Source organism: Hyaena hyaena, unplaced genomic scaffold, assembly GCF_003009895.1.
Source record: "Hyaena hyaena isolate Hyena2069 unplaced genomic scaffold, ASM300989v1 scaffold_181, whole genome shotgun sequence".
In the NCBI taxonomy this organism is placed as follows: Eukaryota; Metazoa; Chordata; class Mammalia; order Carnivora; family Hyaenidae; genus Hyaena; species Hyaena hyaena.
In genome coordinates this window covers 1,227,010-1,251,020 of record NW_024080813.1, presented here as the reverse complement: position 1 = coordinate 1,251,020, position 24,011 = coordinate 1,227,010, and the positions used below count along the sequence as shown (strand labels likewise).

The following is a 24,011-nucleotide window of genomic DNA, read 5'->3' as shown; positions in this document are numbered from 1 at the left end:
CTGTGAAAAGTAGCTGAATCCTTATCACACATCTTAAAATAAATATCAGGTAATTAAAGACTTAAGTTCGAAATACTAATAATAAAACAATACAAGTACATCTAGACAAATATTTCTATAATCTTACGATAGGGAAAGACTTTCTAAGTATGACATTTTTTTTGTTATCGTGGCAAAAAAGACTCTAAAGGAATTAAAAGCAACTCCAGAGGTATAAAACTTCTACACTATAAAACCAGGCTCATAAGCTTGAAAAGCAAGTATCTTTGAAGTATTTGCAGGGGTGCCTGGGTGGCTCAGTCAGTTGAGTGTCCAACTTCAGCTCAGGTCATGATCACATGGTTCATGGCTTCAAGCTCTGCATCAGGCTCTGTGCTGACAGCTGAGAGCCTGGAGCCTGTATTGGATTCTCTGTCTCCTTCCCTCCCTGATCACACTCTGTCTCTCTCGCTCTCAAAAAATAAACATTAAAAAAAAAAACTTTTAAAATAAATATTACATATGGTAAAGTTAACATCCCGAAAATAGACAAAAGGCTCTTATAAGACAATGGACTGAACATTTTAAAGTAAAAGAAATGGACAAAGAACATGAACAGGCAATTCAATTCATAAAAGAATTGTCCATACAAATGGACAGTAAATACATGGAGTAATGAGCATCTTACTAGCCATTAAACATAAATTCATTGTTTACACATTAAAGGTTAAAAATTTATAATGTCCATTATTGGCAAAGGAATACAAAAATATGCTTCTCACAGGTAAAGAGTAAACAGCCACCTTTCAAAAGGATATGTACAACATACATTATCTTTAAATGCTGATCTCCCTTTAGATGGTTTTGTATATATATTCACATTCTGAAGTGCCCTTCTACTCCAAAAGTATTTTTAAAATAAATGAACTATAAAACAAAATTAAGAAGACCAAGCCACTTGCTAAAGGTAAACTCCTGAAATACAAAGCTCTTTGTGAAGCTGAAACTATGAGCCTCCTGGGTTCAACTCCCAGAGATGGACAAGAGTCTACATCTTGCAGAGATAGTAAAAGAGATTAAAAATGCCCTGTGCAAGGCCGGAACAGAATTCTACCTCACTGAAACTAAGAGCCTGGGATGGAAGGGCTCTGTTGCCTATAAAAGGAGCTGGAAAAGGCTACTTGCTAATCCTTACCTGGAGCTATAGTTTGAATGAAATTAGGTGCCCAGTGAGCAGTATAGAAATCCTTTAGTCTGGGTCTTTTCTTGGGACAGATGAGGCTGATTCTGATGCTATCAAAAATCAGAAACCAGACCTCCAACATAAGACATGGTTTCAGACTGGACACCCCAGGGCTAAGATGTGGGCACACGCAAAAACACTGAATAAGGGTGAAAACCAAGAACAAAACAAAAAACTTCTTATATGAGATTGAAAACCAAATTCCAAAACACATGAGGGAAAAAAAAAACCAACAACTATGACAGACAGCCAACAAAATCAACAATCATAGGAATTCAAACTAGAAGGAAAAATAACAATCTGAAAATAACTTAAAATGTGTGTTTAAGATCCTTCCAAAGTTAAAAAAAAGAAAACAATAGACATGAATAGGAAAAAATTTTAAACAGTCAGAAATCAAATCAGAATACGTGGCTATTTCAGATCCTGAAGAGGAAAACATATTCACTGAAAATTAAAACAACGGAGGCCACATAAACTCTATCTGGATAAAGTCAAGAGGTTAATTAGTAAATTGAAAAATGATACTTCGGTACTGCCTAGAACATAACACAGAGATTAAAAAGGAACACCAGAAAAGCAATATTAAAAAATATAGGAGCACCTGGCTGGCTAAGTCAGTGAGAGCATGTGACTCTTGATCTCAGGAATGTAAGTTCAAGTCCCATGTTAGGTATAGAAATTACTTAAAAATAAAATTTTAAAACAAGAAAAAAATATATAAATGTTAAAGAATTTTCTAGAATTGAAAAATATTTGTCTTTATATCAACAATGTATTTCAAGGAGTACTTACATACAGCAGAGTATAAACATACCTAGGCATGCGAGAATGTGTTTAGAACAAATAGTAACAATTATATCACACTTAAAAAACAGGACTCTATCCTACTAATTTTTTACATAGATTAATGTAATCACTGCTACAACCCCTACAATACAGATATTATCTCATTATTTCTGTTTAGAAGTTGCCCAAGGTCACACAGTAAACAGTGGTGACAGGATACAAAAAAGGAATCTTTTTTAAAACTACCAGACAGAAAAATTATATACAAAGGCCTAACAGCTAGGTAGAAACCAGACTTCTCAGGGATCCAAGTTTCATAATACAATGAAATAATACCTTGAGGGTACCAACAGAAAAGGGGGGGGGGGGGCTATTAACCAAAAATTCTTTATTTGCATAAAAAGAAAGTAATGTATAAAACAAACTTTCAGACAAAACTACAGATATCTACAGGCCACACTCTGCTATTAAAAAGATTACTAAAGGATATACTTTAGTAAGAAGAAAGATAAATCCAGGAATGAAATATAAGGAACAGTAAGCATAATAAAATTATTGGCTGATTAAATTAGGCATTAAATATAAAAGAAGAAAATGGAAATTTTGTATGCTACAAAAAAAGGAAATAAAATTGTAGACAGTTATACAGATGATAAAGGAATGTTGTGTTTAATCAAATATGAGCTCACAGAAAAAAAAAGTCACCAAATATACAAGGAAACAGCCTGCCATGAGTAGGAATTAACATGACAAAGATAAGATATAAAATAGCTATGTAAGGATTATTTAATAAGATTTTTCACACACACACACACACACACACACACACACGGAAATGAGAAGAAATTATTTAAAAATCGCCAGGCAAACTGGGAAAGAATTAAATCCACTTTTGGAAATCAAGAATTAAAATTTTAATTTACTTATTTTTAATGTTTATTTATATTTAAGAGAGAGCGCACAAGCGGGAGAGGGTCAGAGAGTGAGGAAGACAGAATCCAAAGGAGGCTCCAGGCTCTGAGCTGTCAGCACAGAACCCAATGTGGGTGGGGCTCAAGCCATGAGATCATGACTGGAGCCAAAGTCAGATGCCCAAGCAACTGAGCCACCCGGATGCCCCCAAAATTAAAAATTTTTTTAAAGAATTAAAAATTCACTGATACTAAAATTTCAAAGGATGACAATAGATTATAAACAAACGCAATAAATATAGTTCACTGAGTTGAAGAAATAAAAAAATTAAATTATGTTCACTTCAAAAAAACCTACAACCAAAGGATGAGGGAATGGGGAAGAAGAAACAGAAAAAGAAAATCAAATTCTCCAAAAACAGAAAGTACCATAAATAGTCCACAGAAACAGGCTCTTAGAAATTTAAGACTTGGACATTGTAGAGCCCCTGAAAGCCCAGAACTATTAACTAATCTCTCTGTTGATGTCAACTCCCTAGAACATGGTAGTAGCAGAGTTCTTTACACTGAATAATCAACATTTATTCCACTATGAAATCAGAAAACATCAGCAAAATAATGGTACCTTACTCTATGCATACAGCTAAATCTCCTAAATCTCATTTAACAAACACTCCTCTAGTATCTCATATTTTATTAATTTTTAATTTTGAGAGAGGGAGCGATCACAGGCAAGCAGGGGAGAGAGGGCAGGGAAAAGGAGAGGGAGGGCAAGGGAGAGGGCGAGGAGAATCTTAAGCAGGCTCCACACTCAGCACGGTCCCCAACATGGGGCTCAATCCCACAATGCTGGAATCATTACCAGAGCCAAAATGAAGAGTCCGATGCTCAACCAACTGAGCCATACAGGTGCCCCAGTATCGCACATTTTCTAAATATACTTAAATCATAGCAGTCTCTAAGTTTGTACATCTTACTTTACTTATTATTTTTATTTAATTTTTATTTTTGAGAGAGAAACAGAATGCAAGCAGGGGAGGGGCAGTGAAAGAGGGAGACAGAATCTGAGGCAGGCTCCAGGCTCTGAGGTGTCAGCACAGAGTACGATGTGGGGATCAAACTCACTGACCGGAAGATCGTGACCTTAAGTTGGACACTTAACCTACCTACTGAGCCACCCAAGTGCCCCCATCTTACTTTAGTTAGAAGTTTCTTATAGGTTCCATTAGTTTGCAGCTCATAGGCCTAAGGCCTCTGCAATGTTGCTCCAATCTCTCTCAGGCCTAAAATATTTTCACATGTTTCTCTTATTAAATATTCTTTTAGGGCCGCCTGCGTGGCTCAGTCAGTTAAGCGCCCAACTCCTGCTCAGGACATGATCTCACGGTTCGGTTAGTGAGTGGGAGCCCCATGTGGGGCCCTATGCTGACAGCTCAGAGCCTGGATCCTGATTCAGATTCTGTCTCCCTCTCTCTCTGGCCTTCCCCCGCTCATCATACTCACTAGTGCCTGTGTACTCACGCTCTCTCTCCCTCTCAAAAATAAGCATCAAAAAATGAAATTTAAATATTCTTTTAATAAAGCTCAATCTTATAAATTAGTTAAATCAACAAATAACTACTCTAAAGTTTCTCCTATAATTTATAATTATGCAAATTTATAATAGAGTTCTTTTGAAAAGAAATACATACTTGTTATTAAAAGAATTATTCACATTTTATAAACTTGGGGTACAAATACTAAAAAACATTTAAATCAGGTAACATATTTTATGTTAAATAATGAATCTCAACTGTTCTAAAGAAACTATCTTTATCACCTGCTCCTTTAAAAAGTTATATCCAAAATATAGTAGGCAATATATTTTTTTTTGATAGAGAGAATGGGAGCGAGCACGAGTTGGGGAGTGGCAGAGAGACAGGGAAAGAGAGAATCCTAAGCAGGCTCCATGCCTAGCACAGAGCCTGATGCAGGGCTGGATCTCACCAGCCCTTATTTCTAATAAGGAACTGAATATAGGGTTTTAAATATGTCATCCAAAATGTAAAATACAAGTACAAACAGGTCCCATTAGTTTTGCACTCCCCTCCTCCCAAATTTTGACTTTGCTTATTGCAGAACTTTACTCCTTTAAAACTCGATGTAGGACTGTGGCTCTTTGGGAGCACTTTTAGCAAATGCCCCTAAAATCCTACTGACAATTCTAATCAAACCAGAAGGCCCCTATCTATCAAATCAGATTTTCTTTGGCAGAACCTCTCAATTAGTGCGATTCTGCCCCTCCAATCTGAAACTCTAGGGGGACAGTGCCATTTAATTTTCTGTGGGATATCTCTGAACAATAATCCTAAGGTACTAAGGGTTTCCCATACTGTACTGGTTCAAACCTGAAGATCTTCAAACCCCCCCCCCCAAAAAAAAAAACCCAAAAAATACGACTACAGTTAAGCTTCAAAGTTCCTATACAAAGTCCTGGAAAGAAAATAAGTCAAGGGCACTAAATCTCATCAGAAAATGGAATTATCATTTGTGTTTCACAGACATTATGACTAAAATTCAACATTCCGAACTGAGACTTTTAAAAAACTTTTCTTGGGGCACCTAGGTGGCTCAGTCGGTAAAGCGTCCGACTTCGGCTCAGGTCATGATCTCATGGTTTGTGGGTTCAAGCCCCACATCGGGCTCTGTACTGACAGCTAGCTCAGAGCCTGGAGCCTGTTTCAGATTCTGTGTCTCCCTCTCTCTCTGACCCTCCCCTCTTCATGCTGTCTCTCTCTTTCTTTCTCAGAAATAAATAAAACATTAAAAAATTTTTTTTAAATAAAATAAAACAAAAACCTTTTTTCTTCTACTACATTATAACATCTTTGCCTTTTCTTCCCTCTAGGTCTTATTCTTTCCTACACAGCCTCCAAGTTTTATTCTTATATCTATAAATTCAGTCTCTTTGCAAGCTTTATACCATTTCTGTTCCTGTTCTTACCACTTTGATCACAATCTGTTCTATTTTCCTGTTCTTGCCTTTAATTCTTTCTCATTCTTGGGTTTAGAGGAGTAAGAAAGTAGAGTTTAGGCAAGTCAGCTGCAACAGGGAACTCATTAAGCCTGAGTTTAAAAAGTGGAAGAGAAATGGCTACTACAGACAAATTTTAGGGAAAGCGGAGGGGCTACTGAGCAACCCACAATAAAAAGTACTACTGGAGTTGAGGACTAGTGGTACCTGTTCTTTGAAGTTATAATACTAGTGAAGAGCCTGATCTTGGTTTAAATTTGGATACAGTCTTTCAACTACTGAATAATTTTCCCTGGTCAGAGGAGGAGGAAACAACCATTATTTAAGCTATAAAAGGAGGCTACATTATTCATCACTGGTTAGCTCATAAGATATACAAGATGCTTACAAAGTGATCAAAAAGTTATCTAGGATTGTATTCATAAGAAATATAAAAAAAAAACCTATAGAGACAGAAAGTAGATGAGTGGTTGACAAGGGTTAGAGGAGAAGAGAATGGGGAATGTCTGCTAATGAGTATAAGGTTTCTTTGGGGGTGATATAAATATTCTAAAATTAAACTGTGGTTAAAGGTTGCACAATTCCGTGAATATGCTAAAAACTACTGAGCTACAAACTTTAAATGGGTCAATTTTATGCTATGTGAGTTATATCTCAGTAAAGATTGTTCAGTGAAGCCATTTAAAAAGACAGTTTATATGGTTTTCTGTATCTATATTTTATTTTGCACAAAAATTTTTTATTTTTGATTATTTTTATTTTTTTCTAAGTTTATTTATTTATTTTTGAAAGCAGAGGAGAGAACGAGTAGGGAAGCGACAGAAAGAGGGGGAGAGAGAATCCCAAGCAGGCTCTGGGATGTCAGGGCAGGACCAGATGCAGGGCTTGAGCTCACAAACCCTGAGTGAGATCTTGACCGGAGCCAAAATCAAGAGTCCAGTACTTAACTGACTAAACAACCCAGGTGTCCCTGCATAAAAAGATTTTTAAAGATTATATGGAGCAGCATGGAAAATACTATATTTTTTCAAAGATTATCTGAAAACTTCCTTAGCTGCCCAATATTTTACCGTATAGCTTCAACTAAATATTGACTCTACTCTTTGATTTAAATATTTCTTCCAAAAAACAAATTTCATCCAAAGAAATTATAATGTAAAAACACTGTTACAGAGTTAAATAATATTTAATTTAAATGTCCTAAATTAAAACCTTAAAAGTGAAATCTCAAAAAGCAAACCAAAAGTGACCAAGCAAACCAACCAAACTAAGTCAGATAAAGCTCTTCTATGCTAAATAGCATTTCGATGAAGTCCATGACACAGATCATTTTTTTCTATCAAAAATTATTCAAAAATAGTAAGTCTTCACTGAATTAGATAAAAACGTCCAAGTACCTTGGGGGTGCCTGGTTGGCTGAGTCAGTTAAGGGTCTGACTCTAGATTTTGGCTCAGGTCATGACCTCACATTCCCAAGATCCAGCCCCACATCAGGCTCTGCACTGAGCAGGGAGCCTATTTGGGATTCTCTCTCACCTTCTACCCCTCCCTTACTAATGTGCCCATGTGCTCTCTCCCACTCTCTCCCCCAACCAAAATAAATAAATAAACTTAAAAAAAAAATGTACAACTACCCTAACCATAGTTACTTTGTGCAGGTATGAGCAGCAGTCTCAATTTCACCTGGTATGTACAAAGTCAGAGCTTGTTGCTTTTGATGATTCCTCCATGTTTCACAATTTTTTTATTTTTACATTTTTATTTATTTATTTGGGGACGGGGAGAGCAAGGTACAGAGGGAGAGACAGAATCCCCAAGCAGGCTCCATGCTCAGCCTAACATGGGGCTCAATCCCACGACACTGGGATCATGACCTGAGCTGTAATCAAGAGTTAGCTGCTCAACCCACTGAGTCAGCCAGATGCCCCATGTTTCATGATCTTTTAATGTATCAATATTTTCTAGACATATACTGTGATATGAACTACATGCTCCATAAGGTAGTCTTATTAAACTTCTACAAAGGTATGTACTGCATAATTTTTTAAAGTAAACATTAGAAATACATAATTGCCTTTTGAAAAATATCTAAACTCAATTTAGCTGGAGGCTTCTTGTGACTATAAAAATTAGATACTGACCTATTTTCACTAACAACTATAGTATGAGCAAAACATTGAAAAAATGTGGAAAACATGGAGCTATTTGGTTTTACATTTTTCTAAATGTTTTATAGTATTCACAATTTCAATTTTCCTCATCTGTTAACTATTTCAAATTTCTCAGTTTTGAATAACTTGTCTACAGAAGTGGATTCAATTTCCAGTCTGCTATTTTTTAATCCTTGCATATTTGAGGATTCAGACTCAGACTGACCTAGAAAATAACTGACTCCCTTAGCCAATCCATCCTTTTTCCTTTTGCTTAAAACAAACAAACCCCCCTGTGCGACAGAGCATTTATAAATGTTTGCTGATAACCTGAAAGGATGAAAATAAAACTTATTAAATATTTAAGATGATAAAAAGTTTATTCACAAACAAAATATGTAGCAATTCTAAGTATTTTACACAAAATACAGAAAAAAGGACCAGAAAGTATTTCCCTTTAAGAGAAAGACTTCTGTCCATGTATTTTCAAAACCGATTCATTCACTGAGTCCACAAGTTTTGACGAGATGTTTTATGTGTATGGAAAAGGGTGTTGGGGAAGACGAAGTGTTTTTTTTAAGTGAAGATTCTTTCTAGTAGCTTAAAAAATACATATCCAACTACCTCCTATACTTGATTAGCCACACCTCAAATGACATGACCTAAAGTGAATTTCTCAATGCCCTGCCACTTCTCCTACTCAGTTCCCTGTCTCGGGAAATAGGTCTACCATTAGTCACAAGCTCAGAGAATCCTATATTCTACTCTTATCAAAGCATAGAAAACCCTGTGAATTCTCACTCATTTTAGATTGTAAGATCCATAAAAGAAGGGATCATGTCTTTTTTGTTCACAGTACTTTGCATATCATCAGACACTTCTTTAATATGTAGGACAAAGGGATGACAGTCATCATCATGACCTCTCCCTTGTCAACAGAGATAGGAATTCTTTTCTATCCAGGAAAAGGTATTCCCAGACGATGACCTGCAAACAGACTATATCCTACCATTTCCATTTTGTTACTCTACAAATGCATAATTCTAATTTTTAAAGTCTCTACAGAAATATAATTGATTCTAACAAGAAAATATTGGACTCTAAAACAAATGTGCAGCTTATAAATAAAAATTCTGGTTTTCAGGTCAGTGTTCATTAATGACCTCTAAATGGTTCTTGACATCATTAGTTACATACTCTTATTGCTGAAAAATGCCACAGAAGATATACTGGAGGGAATAAAAGAGAAAGATGTAGTTTAGACTAAAAGTTAGTGCCTATACAGTCTCTTTCCCTGGGCTATTTATCTGCTCATTCAATCAACAGTCAGGAATGGGTAAATTTTTAAAAGGCTTTTCTATATGAGAAGCAAAGTGTAAGGTAACTTAGACACAAGGGAATAATTTCTGAGAGGTAAGAAATCTACTTTCAATGTATTTTAGACAAAAATTATCCTTAACTTAGTCTGGGAGGTTTACTGTATAAAATGAATTAATCTCATCTGCACGTAAGGAGCTCCTTATTCTACTGACTATAGCAAACCATTATACTAGATCACACTAGGTGGCTGACTAGTTGCTGAAGTACTTACTTATACTATCAGGAAGCATTTACATAGAGAGAGAAAAATGAAGATGACAGACATGGAGTAGTTAATACGGGGTTAAACTGTGGGTCAACAGAACAAAATCTGCGACTTCTAAGATCAGCTCCTAACATCCAAAACAGCCTTACACACTCTCAGCAAGGATAATAATCTACTGCTTTTTTTAAAAAGTGAAAACTGTACTTACTATCTATTTACATTCTAAAGCATAATGGCATACTCCAAAGTTGTTTGTCTAAAGCCTGGTAAGTTTTGCAATCTTGTTTGCAAAACAAAAGAAAAAAAACCAATATATAGCCACTCCTTGCTTATCATTAATATTTTCCTTTCTGAAATTTGGTTACAAAGGTAAGTAAGTAAGCTGCATCTCCTACAGACATAATATCAAATTAGATGCACTTTTCGACCATTCATACAAAAGAAAAGGAGCAATACTAAAAAAAGAAAAAAGCGCCAAGGCCTTTATTCAAAGTCAGTAATGAATTACAGTCTTAAAAACACCACGATAATTCTTGAATAACATATTAAGTAAAATAATTAAGCTACATAACGCATGACTCAAAACACACACAAAAAAACCCTGTTTATCTACATCCCTGCCTGAGACAGTCATATCAGATTTGAATAAAAAGAACCAGCCTAAATTTAAAGTGGATTATATGTGACCCATGCTCTCACAGTTTGCTACATTTCTGGCTCACAATCAATTTTCTTTGTCATGTGTTCATCAGAAAATAAGCAAGGAGACTACAAAGATTAAATAATCAAATATTGAACATCTACTTAAAACGAATGAAACCTGGTCCTTGCTTTCAAAAATCTATTTTTTCAAAATCTTAATAATGAAATATTCCATTTATAGTATAACTTTTACCATAAGCCCAATTAAGTAGTTTGTGTTTAAGACTATATTCTTAAATTCACTAAGAATTTCATTTGAATAAAGGACTGATGAAATCATTTGTCAGTGGGTTGCAAAGTAGTGAACATGAATAAGCCATAAGGTAAAATTGTGTGTGGCTTGTGGTACCAGTTGTATTGTGCTTTTATCTTATATCCTTTATATATTACAAAATTTAATTGTTCTCGGTAAAAAGCTCCTTTTTAAAAAAAGATTTTATTTTTAAGTAATCTCCACATCTAGTGGTAACCCAGAGATCCAGGGTCGCATACTGAAGACTTGAGCCAGCCAGTTGCCCCAGTTCTTGGTAAAAAGTTCTAAAAGGGAGCTTACATGACCTGACATATGATACTACACTTTTCAAATTTAGTGTACACTTCTATCTCAGATCCCAACTCAATCACAAGATTCACTCACTGAGTATGATGGAAATGAAATGTAGTTATACTTTCATAATCAAAGATTTTCTTTGTATCTGTTTATTTAGAAAGAGAAGTTGCGTGCTCGGATGAGCAGGGGAAGAGCAGAGACAGAAGCAAAGAGAATCGCAAGCAGGCTCAGCACTGTCAGTGCAGAGTGCGAATTGAGGCTTGAGCCCACGAACTGTGAGATCATGACCTGAGCTGAAATCAAGAGTTGCATGTTTAATTAAGGCACTTGGGTGGCTCAGTCGGCTATGCATTCAACTTTGGTTCAGGTTATGATACTGAAGCTCACGGAGTTCAAGCTCTGCATGGGGCTCTGTGCTGATAGCTCAGAGCCTGGAGCTTGCTTCAAGTTCTGTTTCTCCCTCTCTCTGCTCCTCCCCTACTCAAGCTGTCTCTCAAAAATAAATGTTTAAAAAAATTTTTTTAAAGAGGTGGATGCTTAACCAACTGAGCCCCCCAGGCACCCTAGTATAACCGAAGATTTTCTAAGCTATCACAACTTCCAACAATTTCTTTTAGCAGAAGCAATAAAACTGCATATATAAAACAACTATGAGAAGTCCAAGGACGTATGTTTAACTTTTGTTACCAGCTGTGAAACTTTGAACAAATAACTTAATCTCTGTCTCAATTTCCTCATCTATTAAGATACAAGTAATAGTAGTACTACCTCATATACAGAAATATGAAGATTTAATGAGATAGTAATTAAAAATGTTCTCTGACAATGCCTGGCAAACTGCTCAATAATATTAGCCGTCACTGTTAGTAGCTAATGTTAAGGCTAAACAACTTAAAAGGCACACAAAGAATCAAATTTATGGTTCTGGTCTCATTAGTATCATACCTCAAGAAATGAGTCTAAGCAGCGACTGTCTATATAAAATTATTCACTTTAAAATTCAATAAAGGAAATTTTACTAATCATTTTCCAAACACTAGAAATAGTTTAACAGTTTGATATGGTTTAAAGTTTAGCTTTAAGGTTTACATGTACAGAGATTACTCATACATTAGACATTTGTTTTGGTTTCAATTAAATTAGTTGTGAGTTATCGCCCATCTTTTAACTAATACATCATCTAATTTCTGTGATTCTACCACTCCTGTTTAAAAGGTTGACTAGTTCATAATATCTGCAAATTTAACTCTGGAAAGAGATGGAGGATTATGAATGCCCTATTAACCCTTAACTGGAAGTTAAAATGAAACCCTTAGGTCTAGAATCAATCGACCTAATTTTCTTTTCTTTTTAAAAATTTTTTAAATGTTAATTTCTGAGAGAGAGAGAGAGAGAGAGAGAGAGAGAGAAAGAGAAAGACAGCATGAGCAGGGGAGGGTCAGAGAGAGAGGGAGACACAGAATCTGAAGCAGGCTCCAGGCCCTGAGCCAGCTGTCAGCACAGAGCCCAACACGGGGCTCGAACCCACAAACTGAACCGTGAGATCATGACCTGAGCTGAAGTTGGACACTTAACAGACTGAGCCACCCAGGTGCCCCAATTGACCTACTTTTCTACACCAACATAAGAACTCTGCCACATTTTTATTTTTATTTTTATTTTACAAATAGTTTATTGTCAAATTGGTTTCCACATAACACCCAGTGCTCATCCCCACAAGTGCCCTCCTCCATGCCCCTCCCCCCCCCTCATCCATCAGTCCTCAGTTTTTGTCAGCATTCAAGAGTCTCTCATGGTTTGCCTCTCTCCCTTTCCCCCACCATTTCCCCCCTTCTTCTCCCCCTTGTTCCTCAGTTAAGTTCCTCCTAATCCTCCTATACGCTCTGCCACATTTCTGATTTGTATTATCTTCACACTTATATACCCAGGTTCAGTCAAAATAATATATAGGAAGAAAAGGAGCAATGCTTGCTACCTGAAAGCTCTTAACTTTTCCCACCACTTCCAAAGCAATCCCTCCCACTCTCAGGTAGACCGTGCCTAATATTTACAAAATATCTGAGTATCTACTATCCACAATGTACTGTGGTAGGCTCTGGGGATAATAAAAAGCTACTGTATTTTCCCCTTCAGAATTTTGTAATTAAACTGAACACACGATTATAATTAGAACACAGACACCTAACAGTAAAATATACTATTAAAGGCATACAAATAATACAATAGATACTGCTATAGAAGTTCAGAGAAATGAGAGATTAAACACTGTGGTCAGAGAAAGCTCCGTGGAAGAGGAAATACTAGAAAAGAGCTTTGACACAGAGGAAAGCAAATGCTAGAAAAGGAAGGGCAAGAATTCCAAGCTACCACTTAGCATGAGCAACAGTCCATTGAGAGAAAAGTACAGGGTGTGTTCTAGAGATGGAAAGCTTACGAGTGAGGCTGAAATAAATCATTCCTGAGGTTCAATCATGGAAAGTGTCAAAAGCCCAACAATGAATTCTAAACTTTATTCTAAAGAAAAAGGGAATCTCTAAGTATGCTGGGCAGAGAAATAATATGATGCAAGTAGTTAATCAGGAAGGGTTTGTGATGGTTTATAGAATGGGGGAGGGAGATGCAGCACAAGATGAAAGTGGGAAAGACCAGCTGAAGTGCTAAAACTTCTGGGTATGAAGCGACAAGACCTGTAGCATTTCAATGCAGTTTTTCAACCTTAAATGACACAGGACCCACCTGTAAAGCCTTAATACGTTTATATAAAGACTATTTTTTTTTTTTTTACAAGAACTGGTTAACTAGAATAGTTTTCTCATTCTCTCACATTTTTTCCTGTAGCAGTATCTTCTTGCCCATTTCTAATCATAAACTAACTCCTCTTCAAAATACTAACCCTTGTCTTTCCTCACTTACTGATCATTCTAGTCTAAACATTCACTGTTGCTTTATTACTCTTATTCTTTATCCTCTATTTAACTGTCTATTCCCACCCAACCATTAACCCCTAACCCATGACCTCTCCAGATTATAGTCAAATATATCTAACCGTACTCTCTTCCATTACCTCTTAACTTTTTATCTTTTATAGATATATATCAGCTCCATATGCCTACAATCTTCACAACTTCTTCTAAAGTCTCTACTCAATCTCTTATAGTATGGCTTTCAGGTTCACTGCTAAAACTGTGCTCAAAGGCTCAGTAAGTCTCTATTCCTGTATTGAAGATTTCAGTAAGTCTCTATTCCTATATTGAAGATTTCATAAACTCAATAGCAGCTACTATTTATCTAGTACTTTCCTCATGGTAGAAGAAGTATTTTACACGATCATCTTACTTAATCTTCAAGAATATCTTATAAGAAACACTTTTCCATAAGGCAGATAAAGAAAACTGAGACTTAAAGAAATCAAGTGGCTTGCTCCAATAACCCCACTAGGAAATTTTACCACCGTCTCCCCTCTAAAGCCTTTAATGTGGTTCTATTGACTGTATGTATGTACATAGAAACATTTACCTTAATCCTTCATTAAGGATATCAACCATTTGAGAATATTGATTCCATTCCTCAATCTGAAAAATGATAGCTAAGACATAAAATTGTGTAAGTCTGTTGACTTTTGAAACTTGGAGAATGACAAAATAAATTTTACTTCTGAATGTTTTCAGAAGAGAAACTCTTGTATTGGAAGACTTAATTTATACATAAATTTATAAGGTCTCTTTTAATTCTAGGAATCTGAATCTTAGTGTTAACATTCAGCTTTTCAATTTTTGACTCCTAGGAACAAGAAGGCTCATTTAATTAGGAAAAATTCACTTAGGAAGATTTTGAAAATACTTTTATATTTACATAGTTCTGATCCTGGCATGTTACTTAGATTTTGAGTCTGTATTTCCTCATTTGTAAAACAGAGATAACATAATATACAATAGAGGGTTGTGGTGAAAATTACAGCCTGACAAATAATCAATAAACTATGGCTCTTATTATTCACTTTTTTTCTGTATCTAGAAGTAGTTTGGTCTCATAGAATTTTAATTCAAATCATACCAGTAACAAAAACTAATGACTTTCAATCCAGATCCTACATAAAGTCAATGAATTTCAAATAAACATATTAAGAATTATAAAAACTCAAGCTCCCTCCTTTATCACACTCAAGGAATGTTTACAACATCTTATTTTATAAACATAATATCAGTACTCTACTTTATTAATACACATTAACACCTGGTACTTTTTCCTCAGTTTAAGAAATTCTAAAGTCTATTAGATTTTAGATAAAGGTATACAGAAGCTCACCTTTCTTAATCGTTTACTTTCTCTAGCTCCTCCTACCTGCCTCAGCAAAAGAAAAGCTAGGTAAAGAGATTATCTATGTAGAACGTAGACAGCTAGGACATGCAAAGGTCAAAATCTTCAAGGAATATATTCTGGAGACTCAATCAAATATAAAATTGTTACTCATGTAATATAAAGTACATTAGACATTAGAAAGAGAAAAGGAAGAAAACAGATCATCAACATTTTGATTTTGATATCATTTAACTCAAGCTCCTTTCATAAAAGGGCGGGTAGTCATCTCAGAAAGAAATTCAGAGAATTTCATGGCTAATAGTACAACAATAGATGAAGCAACTGGATTTTAACATTTTTGCCATGAATACTATTTGAAATGTAAGACAGAACACATTCTGGCATAAAGTTACTACCAAAGGTACGGGAAGAAACAAACTTTTACCCAATTGCCTCACACCTTCCCTTCACCCAAGGTCCACATATTTCACAGGGCCACACCTTGTTTTATCTTCTTGCTTAACTCTTATAGGACTCCACTTGAGCCAATTTTCTTACAGGGCTGCCTAGCTTCTCTGATCTAAGGATGAAAAGTAATCAGTACCACTCAGAGGCAGGTGCTCAGGCAAGAGTTCGAAAATCACTGGGAGGGGGGAAGGGGATCATCAAAATATCACCCTATAATTATTTCTACATGATCACAGACTTATACCTTAAGAAATTAATCTAGCTCTCATGGGTGAGCATTTCAAGGATAATAAACTCTGTGGACATGTCAGTCTTTAAATTATTAAATAAACATTCATAGTTAAACCAGAATCAGCTACACTTACTGTTGGCCATGATAATAAACAGTCTAGATACAATCTGAACAAATTCAAAGACTGTAAGGTTTTAGTAACCGCTTAGCCACATTTACAATGTGACAACATGATGTTGCTATAGATTCCTTTGAAAAAAATTAGGTATTAGGAAACAAATTTTCAGACAAAGGTTTATTAACAAGATAAGCAAGACCTGGCTTGAACTCACATAAAGATACAATGCGTTCTTATAATGCCCTTCACATCAAACTACCCAGGGTCCCGTGCTTGTTCAAGCCTACAGTCTCAACAATCCTGTCTCTGTCCTAAGAGTTCTTCCTCTTCCTCCTAAGAGTTTTTCTAGACTTCCCAATCCCAACAGAAAAATCAATAAAGCCTACTTCCAGGACTATCTTCTCTAAAGAACAATCACCAACTTAAAATTATTTTAAGTAAGACACTTATTTCTAAATAACACACATCTTTAGAACACTGAAACATCTAAATGCCTGGTATGGTCAAGGCATACTGAACAGACAATGTTAACAGAATAAAAATTTTTAACAACTGGACATGGATTTGACAATACAGTATACTACTTTAGCTTTACTGATTCGTAAGCGAGACTCAAAAGGTTAAAGGATTTGTCCATGGACACAGATACTTTGGAGCACAGCCAGGACTAAACAATTCTTATCTCCTAATGCAGTGTTCCCTTCAACAGGTTATATTGTAATTATGGTCATCACTTCAGTCCTTCAAACTAAAATATAAAAAAAAATAACCTGTGTTTTAAAAAAGAATGCTTAGAGAAATTTATGTAAATTTCCACCAAAAAAAAAGAAATTTTGATGACTCTAGCATTTATCAGTTATTTCTCAAATATAATCTGAGGCAGCTAGCCCAAACCTTACTGGTCTTAATCTACCTCTCCAATAATAAAATTAACTTCACTGATGTGAAAAATGTTTGATGACATCAAATCACAATTGTCTTAAGCAACTTCCATGTGCAGTTCTCATTAATGGCTGCAACTTGCAACTTAAAAGTAAACATCCCTACATGACAGTTTATTCAGATATATGTGAGTTATACATAACACAACTATAACATGAGGCCAGGAATGTTACTTTGTGCTTCAAATTTTTTGACAAAAGAAACATTAAATCAAAGGTAACATCTAGGATTAGAAAATAGGCAGTGGGGTGGGTCACTCTCCCTAATCAGTTTTCTACTCTGTAAAGAGTTACGGATATACAGTATTTGTAAAAGGCCCAGTATGTAAAAAGATAAAAGGTATAGAAGTGAAGTTTTTCTTCACAATTAAAGCGGAATTGGCGAGTAAGTCCAGTTGGACTCCTGTGAGCTCTGGAACTCAGAAGGCTCAGCAGAGCATTGTTTAAATAAATAAATCCTCTGACTTCAGAGCTCTTTGCATCTAAAGAAAAAAAAAAAGTGGTTGCGTTTAAAATCCCAACATGTGAGGTTGAAAAGATTAAGCCCTTTTTCCACAGAACATTTTTTTTAAATTTCTCATATCTTTCATTATTGTCAAAGTCATCTACTCTGGGAAGATACTACTTATATCCCATTGATTTTTACACCTCCCATTACTCTTCCAACCACTTCTTAAAATTCATGCGGCTCATTATTCCAATTAGCAGAAAATTCAGTGGCGAAGTGGCTTGGACAACTTAAGAACGACCTTTGTGGATTTATAAATCCCATGCGGTGCTTGAGAAAAGGAAAAAGACCTCAGGTGATGAAATTTTCAAAACGTATCTAAACGGCGGTTGCCAAGCTGTCTTTCAAGAAAATATGTAAAATCTACAAGCAGAACAGAACCTCAACCATCAAACTCTACCGTTAAGAACTTATCATACAATTTACATAGTTAAAAATATGAGAAAAAATCAGTGTGATTTATTTCAATGCATTTGTTCGATGTCTTAATAATGAATGAACTTGAGTTCAGAAGGAGCCTCACTCTCAGCTCAGCCCCCTTTAAAACCTGAAGCAAACCGTCCAGAATTTGGTGCCTCGAGGCTAAGTCCGGTCCAGAGGAAGCCAACCCCCTTCTTTCTCGCGGCCTCCCTCCCAGGGGTTGGAGCCTGGGGCGGCCGGGCTGGGGTGGGGGGGGCCGCGACGCCCCACTCCTCGCCCCGGAAAAAAAGTTCCGCCCGCCGCTCTCGGGCCACGATGGCCTACGGCCCTCGCCCGCGTCGCGGCCACAAACACCCGCCCGGCCTCGGCGGCGGGAGGGTCGCGCCCTCTCCCCGCGCCGCCGCCACCAACACCCCGCCCCCGCCTGCCCGCCGCCACCGCCCTCGCAGAGCGTTAACCCCTCTCCGCCCGCCGCCCGGCTTCGGGGAGGAGGCCGGGCCAGGGGGTGGAGTTGTCGTGTCTCCTCCCGGGAGCACCCGGGCAGACGCCCGGCTTGTTTACAGGCCCCAGGCCCAGGCCTGGCCGCCACCGCCGCCGCGCAGGCCCGCGCCGTCCGCCCGCCCGCCCTCGGCCCGAGCGTCGCGCTTACCCGGAGCAGCCGCGGGCGGGCAGGTCCCTTGTCGGCCAAGGCAGCAGCGGCGACGGCGGCCGGGGAGGGGGCTGGAAGGGGGTCACCGCGGCGGCCGCCGGCCAGGTCAGGCTGGGGAGGGGGCGGAGGAGGGGAGGAGCCGGGCTGCGTCCGGGCCCCCGGCTCTCGGCGCCCTCGCGGCTCAGATCATCCGGGCGTTGGAGCGGGAGGCGGAGAGCGGGTCCCGAAGGAGGAGGAGGAAGAGCCAAAGATTCATCGCTTTCGCGCCCCACCTGCCTTGGCGCCCCCCCACCCCCCCTCCCCAACCACCCGTTCCGGCGCTGCAGCCGCCCGAGCACCCGAAGCTGCGGGCCGGGCCGGCGCCGAGACCACTGCTCCCTCGCTCCCGCGCGCGCTCCCGCCCCTAGCGCCGCCGCCACCACCGCCTCGAGCGCGTCCCCGCGCAGGCGCGCTCACGAAGGCGCCGTGCTGCCCCTCCCCGACTCCTCTGTCAGCCCCGCCCCCCCGGGCTCAGCGGCCGCTACAGCTGCGGCGCGGCGGAGCAGCTGGAGAGACCCGGATGTCGTTGGGCAGGAACTGCGGCGAGGGCCGGCAGGCGGGGGAGGGGCGGCCGCAGATGACATCACTGCCCTACCCTGCTCCTCTAGCCGCAGCCCCCTCGCGGCCAGGGCCCCAGGCGAAGGCCGAAGGAAGCATCCGAATACCGGACCAGAACTGGGACTGGAGTCGTTATGCCCCCGGCTTTGGGGGCTGGACAGTGTGTGTGAGTGTAAAGGTGCCCCGGCAGTCTGTCCAGCCGGGACTCGGGAGCTCCCCTTTAGGGCGTCGGCTCCTCCCGCCCCGGCGCTTCCACTTGTCTTAACTACACACCCCACTCCCTGCACAGACGCCGTTCTCAGAGCACCGAGGACCGACTACTCTTCCGGCGCAGTCGCGGCCTGGTTGCCGCCTCGCTGCTGTGGTTTAAAAGCATTATTGGATGCAGGCCGCCGCCAGACCCCCTCCCACAGGGCCTTAAGCGTCTGGAACCACCCTTACCAGTGACCCTGGGAGCCCCACGCAGGTGCTTCTGCTACCACACACCTCTGGCCCGAAGGGCAGCAACACCCTACCACCACCCATTCACACGCGACTGCAACTGGTACACATACGGGGCACATGCTCTGAGTTTCTCGCAGGTTTTCCATCTGTAGGTCATCGGATTCCACATTGTATTTATTTGCACATGTTAGACAGTCACGTGATTCTGTCACAGGGTGGCCTCCAAGGACCTCCAGCGAGCTTTAAGGAACGCAGGATTTGTCAAAATCTGGTGGATAATCAGAAACGTAACAGCTGCTACTGTTAAGAGTCGGAGATCAAGTGAACCTAATTGCAACTTGCACATGCAGGCGGCCAAAATCCAGTTTAGCTAGCTGGTCTACGGAAAACCGACCCACGCTGTTTGCAGACGCCGGGATAGAATGACAAGCCCTAGGCGGCCAATGAATCAGAACCGGGAGCAGTACATCACCACCACGAGTTCCCATTGGCTGGGGTGTCTTTCCCTCTCATTAGAAGCTTAACCTGTTCATGGATTTGACCCATACCACATTTGTTGGAAGAGAAGTTTAAAAGTAAAATCCGTGTGTTTAAAAGATGCGCTCGTTTATACAAAGAAAAACCAACTAGGTCAGTGTAGGAGGCAGGTACGTTAAAAAGAACACCTGAAAATATTAACCAAATTGTGTTCTGGCCAAGAAAAAGGTAAATACGTGATGAGGCCTCTCCGTTTTTACCTCAGGAACTCACTGTAGCAATTTTTACGCTGCTACTTTGTGTCTCCTATAACCACTCTCTTGGCCCACCTCCTAGATCAAAAGCAATCTATTCTTGGGGCGCCTGGGTGGCTCAGTCGGTTAAGCGTCCGACTTCGGCTCAGGTCATGATCCCAAGATTTGTGGGTTCGAGCCCTGCGTCAGGCTCTGTGCTGACAGCCAGCTCAGAGCCTGGAGCCTGATTCAGATTCTGTGTCTCCGTCTCTCTCTGACCCTCCCCTGCTCACACTGTCTCCCTCTCTCTCAAAAATAAATTAAAAATTTTAAAAAAACTATTCTTTCTTTCTGTCATTCAATGAACACTTAGCTGTTTTTGAAGCTGTGAAAGCCATTTCCAATTTTTTTCTATATGACTTTTTGAAGGGGAGTTTCTCTTCCTTTCACATTTAGGCCTGGAACCTGACAACAGGATAAAGCAGTATCACCAAATAGTCACTGGGAGGCCAATTCTTCAAGGAACCCAGTCACTCTACACAGTATTTATGGTGTTAGAATTTCTTAGGGTAAGATGTAGATGGATCTTTTCCAGATATACAATGTGAAAATAAAATTCACTTATGTGTTTGGTCCCAGTATCATCTGAGGACACATTTCCTAATTACTACTCCATACACTTGCCAAAAAAAGGGGGGAGAGGGGGAATTAGATCAAAGATCTTTGAAATGGTTCTGTATTGAAATCCTTAATACTTCAAACAAGTAACAGCATGATTAGCATGCTAGTGGACTCATTACCATTCTGAAATTGAAAAGCCCATGTGGCAACCACTATTTGAAGTGCCCTTGGAAAACAAATTATCTTATTCATAAGGCAGAGCCCGGACAGCCAATGGCAGTAGTGGACCACAGTGAACTTGTAGGGCTTTCCTATCTTTCTGCTTCCTCCGCTTAGGTTCCCATATCTTCTCTCTGTTCTACACTTGTAGGAGAATTTGGGTCAATTATAGCAGACGAGGCAGAAAAATAGAAAATATGAGCAAAAAGAGATTTTGGAGAAGGCTGCACAGTGTACCACAGACTGCTGATAAAGCTGTACCTTCCTACTATTTCTTATTTCTGGATACAGCTTGCAGGGACATTTTATGAACTAGGAAACTCATGGGTTATAAGATAACATTTTAAAGTTTGGAAGAAAGATATCTTAGTATTGTCTGAATAAATAAGCTCGATTTTATAATATCCCCTTCCTTATTATTATACTAAATATTATGTTTCCTAAATATGCTAAGGGCAAAACCCAAACTATTTAGAAGGGAGGAAAGGACATTGAAAAAAGGTTAACGTTTTCTTTTTGTTTGAACTTAAGTCTTTGCTTGGGCCTCCTACACATATTTGGGATGTTCATAGCGACTTTCTGTGAAACATCAGCGAGCATATATTTCCACAATTGTATTTTAGTAATTTTTATAGGTATAATACTATCCTCCTCTGCTTCAGAAATCTGTTTACAATTCAGTTACCAAAGAGGAGGATTTTCTGAAAGATTGGCTTTTAAGTCCTGAATATAACTGTATGTGATTAGCCTAGTAATGGTGAGGATGGGGGCCGAGGTGAGGAGTCTGAGGCTTAATCTGGTTAGCAATAATACTTTCTCCTCTTTTCCTCCACAATCACAGTTCAAAGTGAAGGTTAAATCACTTGTTCCCAAATTACTATTGTGAATCCACCCAGGAGAGTCACCCATGGGACATCCTGGCTTGGGCCTCTCAAAATAAAGGTCCCTCTTTAAGTGACCCTTCAAGGAAGCACTTGAGAATTCCCCTCTCCTGAGCCATCCATCCTTTCCCACTGAAGTCAGTCACTCACTACTCAAGAGTCACAAAGCCAAGAAGACTGAGATTCAACTCTCTTCTTCCTCCACTTTCACTACCTGTTCCACGTTTCTTTCTCACACATGTCCTCTTCATATGTCTTCCTCTTCTCTCTTTTCTCTTTATCACTCTTCTCCCTTTCTTCTGTTCTTTTTTAATCTCCTTTGCCCTTCTTTTCCCCATTCGTCTCTTGTCACTTTTTCTTCTCTTAGCCCAAATTACAGCCTCTGCTACCCACTTCTTCCTGAAGCAGTACATATCAGTGGATAGTGTCCCTAAACCAACTTTGTTGGCGAGGGGTGTACCTCCCACCCTAGTCCTATTTTCTCCATCATCCCCCTCCCCCCGCACCATACCGAGTCATGAAACACTTAGGATTTTAAAGGACTGTCACAGAATGAGAAGGATTAGAGAATCCTGCCCTGTGTGACATCACTGAGGCAGCTCCATGAGGGTGGAGCAGACTGGAGCCAGCAGTCTCGTGTTGCCACTGTGACTCCTCCTGGGCCTTTTGAGGGAAATGTAGACCGCCGTGAACACCACAGGCCAAGTCCTGGAGAGTCTTTAGAGGCTCTTTCCTCAAGAGAACTGTACACAGCTACAGCCCTACAATATTGGTGTGGATCCTTTCAGACAAATTCATTTGTTGAACAGATAGTTACTGTCTGCCAGGCTGGTAGTAGATAAGGCTATGAATGGGCAAAGTCCCAGCCCTCAAGGATCTGATATTATAATCAGGGGTAGAGATACAAAAGGAAACATATAAGGAAATTAGGATTGGGGAGATGACTCGAAACAGGTGTTCAGAGAAGACCTTTGTAAGAAGGTAGCATCTGAGCTAAAGGAAGAGGAGGAGTTAACTTTGCAAAGAATCACGGGAAAGCTTTCTTGGCAGAGGGATCAGCATAGGCAAAGGGCTTAATGTGGAAGGACTTTGGCAGAACCCTGGTCTGTAGACCAAAGAGAAGTTTGGCAAATGTAAGGTATATATTTTATAAAGTCAATCAAGTTTAGAATTTCAACTTGGGATATTTGGGATACTTAATCAAACTCACATTGTGGAATCCACCTTGAGCAGAGGGGCATGATCCATACAAAATAATGAATTGGTCTGGCCTCAAAAGCAAAGCAGCTTGAAAAATCAAAATTAAAAAATCAAAGGAGGGGCACCTTGGTGGCTGGGTCAGTTAAGCGTCTGACTTTGGCTCAGGTCATGATCTCAGGGTTTGTGAGTTGAGCCCTGTGTCAGGCTCTGTGCTGACAGCTCAGAGCCTGGAGCCTGCTTCAGATTCGGGGTCTCCCTCTCTCTGCCCTTCCTCTGCCTGTGCTCACTCGCTCTCGCTCTCTCTCTCAAAAATAAATAAGCATTTAAAAAATCAAAGGACCTTTATTCAACTATTGAAAATAAGAAGCATTCTACAATCCCAGGGAGAGATCCCCTCAGACAATCCAGCAGCTGCTAGTAATGAGTAAAAAGAATCCCTTTTCTCCGAATATAGATAACTACTCTTATTGAGTGAAGACTAACAAAAATTTGGACATCTCAAGAACAATTTTTCTGGGTCTACTGTTTATGGTGGACAGTACAGAAGGTTTCAGATCAAACTGTATCTTTGAGGGGCACCTGGGTGGCTCAGTCGGTTAAGCCTCTGACTTCCGCTCAGGTCATGATCTCGCGGTTCGTGGGTTCCAGCCCCACATCGGGCTCTCCGCTGACAGCTAGCCTGGAGCCTGGAGTCTGTTTCGGATTCTGTGTCTCCCTCTCTCTCTGACCCTCCCCTGTTCACACTGTCTCTCTCTCTCTCAGAAATAATTAAAAAAAAAAAA

The 24,011-nt window shown here is 39.5% G+C and overlaps 1 protein-coding gene across 2 annotated transcripts in view; it reads right to left on the bottom strand.

Moving 5' to 3' along the window:
* Positions 1 to 22,489, bottom strand: part of PPM1A (protein phosphatase, Mg2+/Mn2+ dependent 1A) — a 43,975-nt gene extending 21,486 nt beyond the window's left edge. The window contains exon 1 of one of the 2 annotated variants that reach the window (XM_039240760.1): positions 22,244 to 22,489. In XM_039240760.1, coding sequence (XP_039096691.1) covers positions 22,244 to 22,442 — 199 coding nt within the window. In that variant the 5' untranslated portion in view covers positions 22,443 to 22,489. Of the gene's footprint in view, positions 1 to 18,557; positions 18,965 to 22,243 lie in introns of those variants that run through there. The other variant, XM_039240761.1, reaches the window with a different exon arrangement.
* Between the last annotated feature and the right edge of the window lie 1,522 nt (positions 22,490 to 24,011).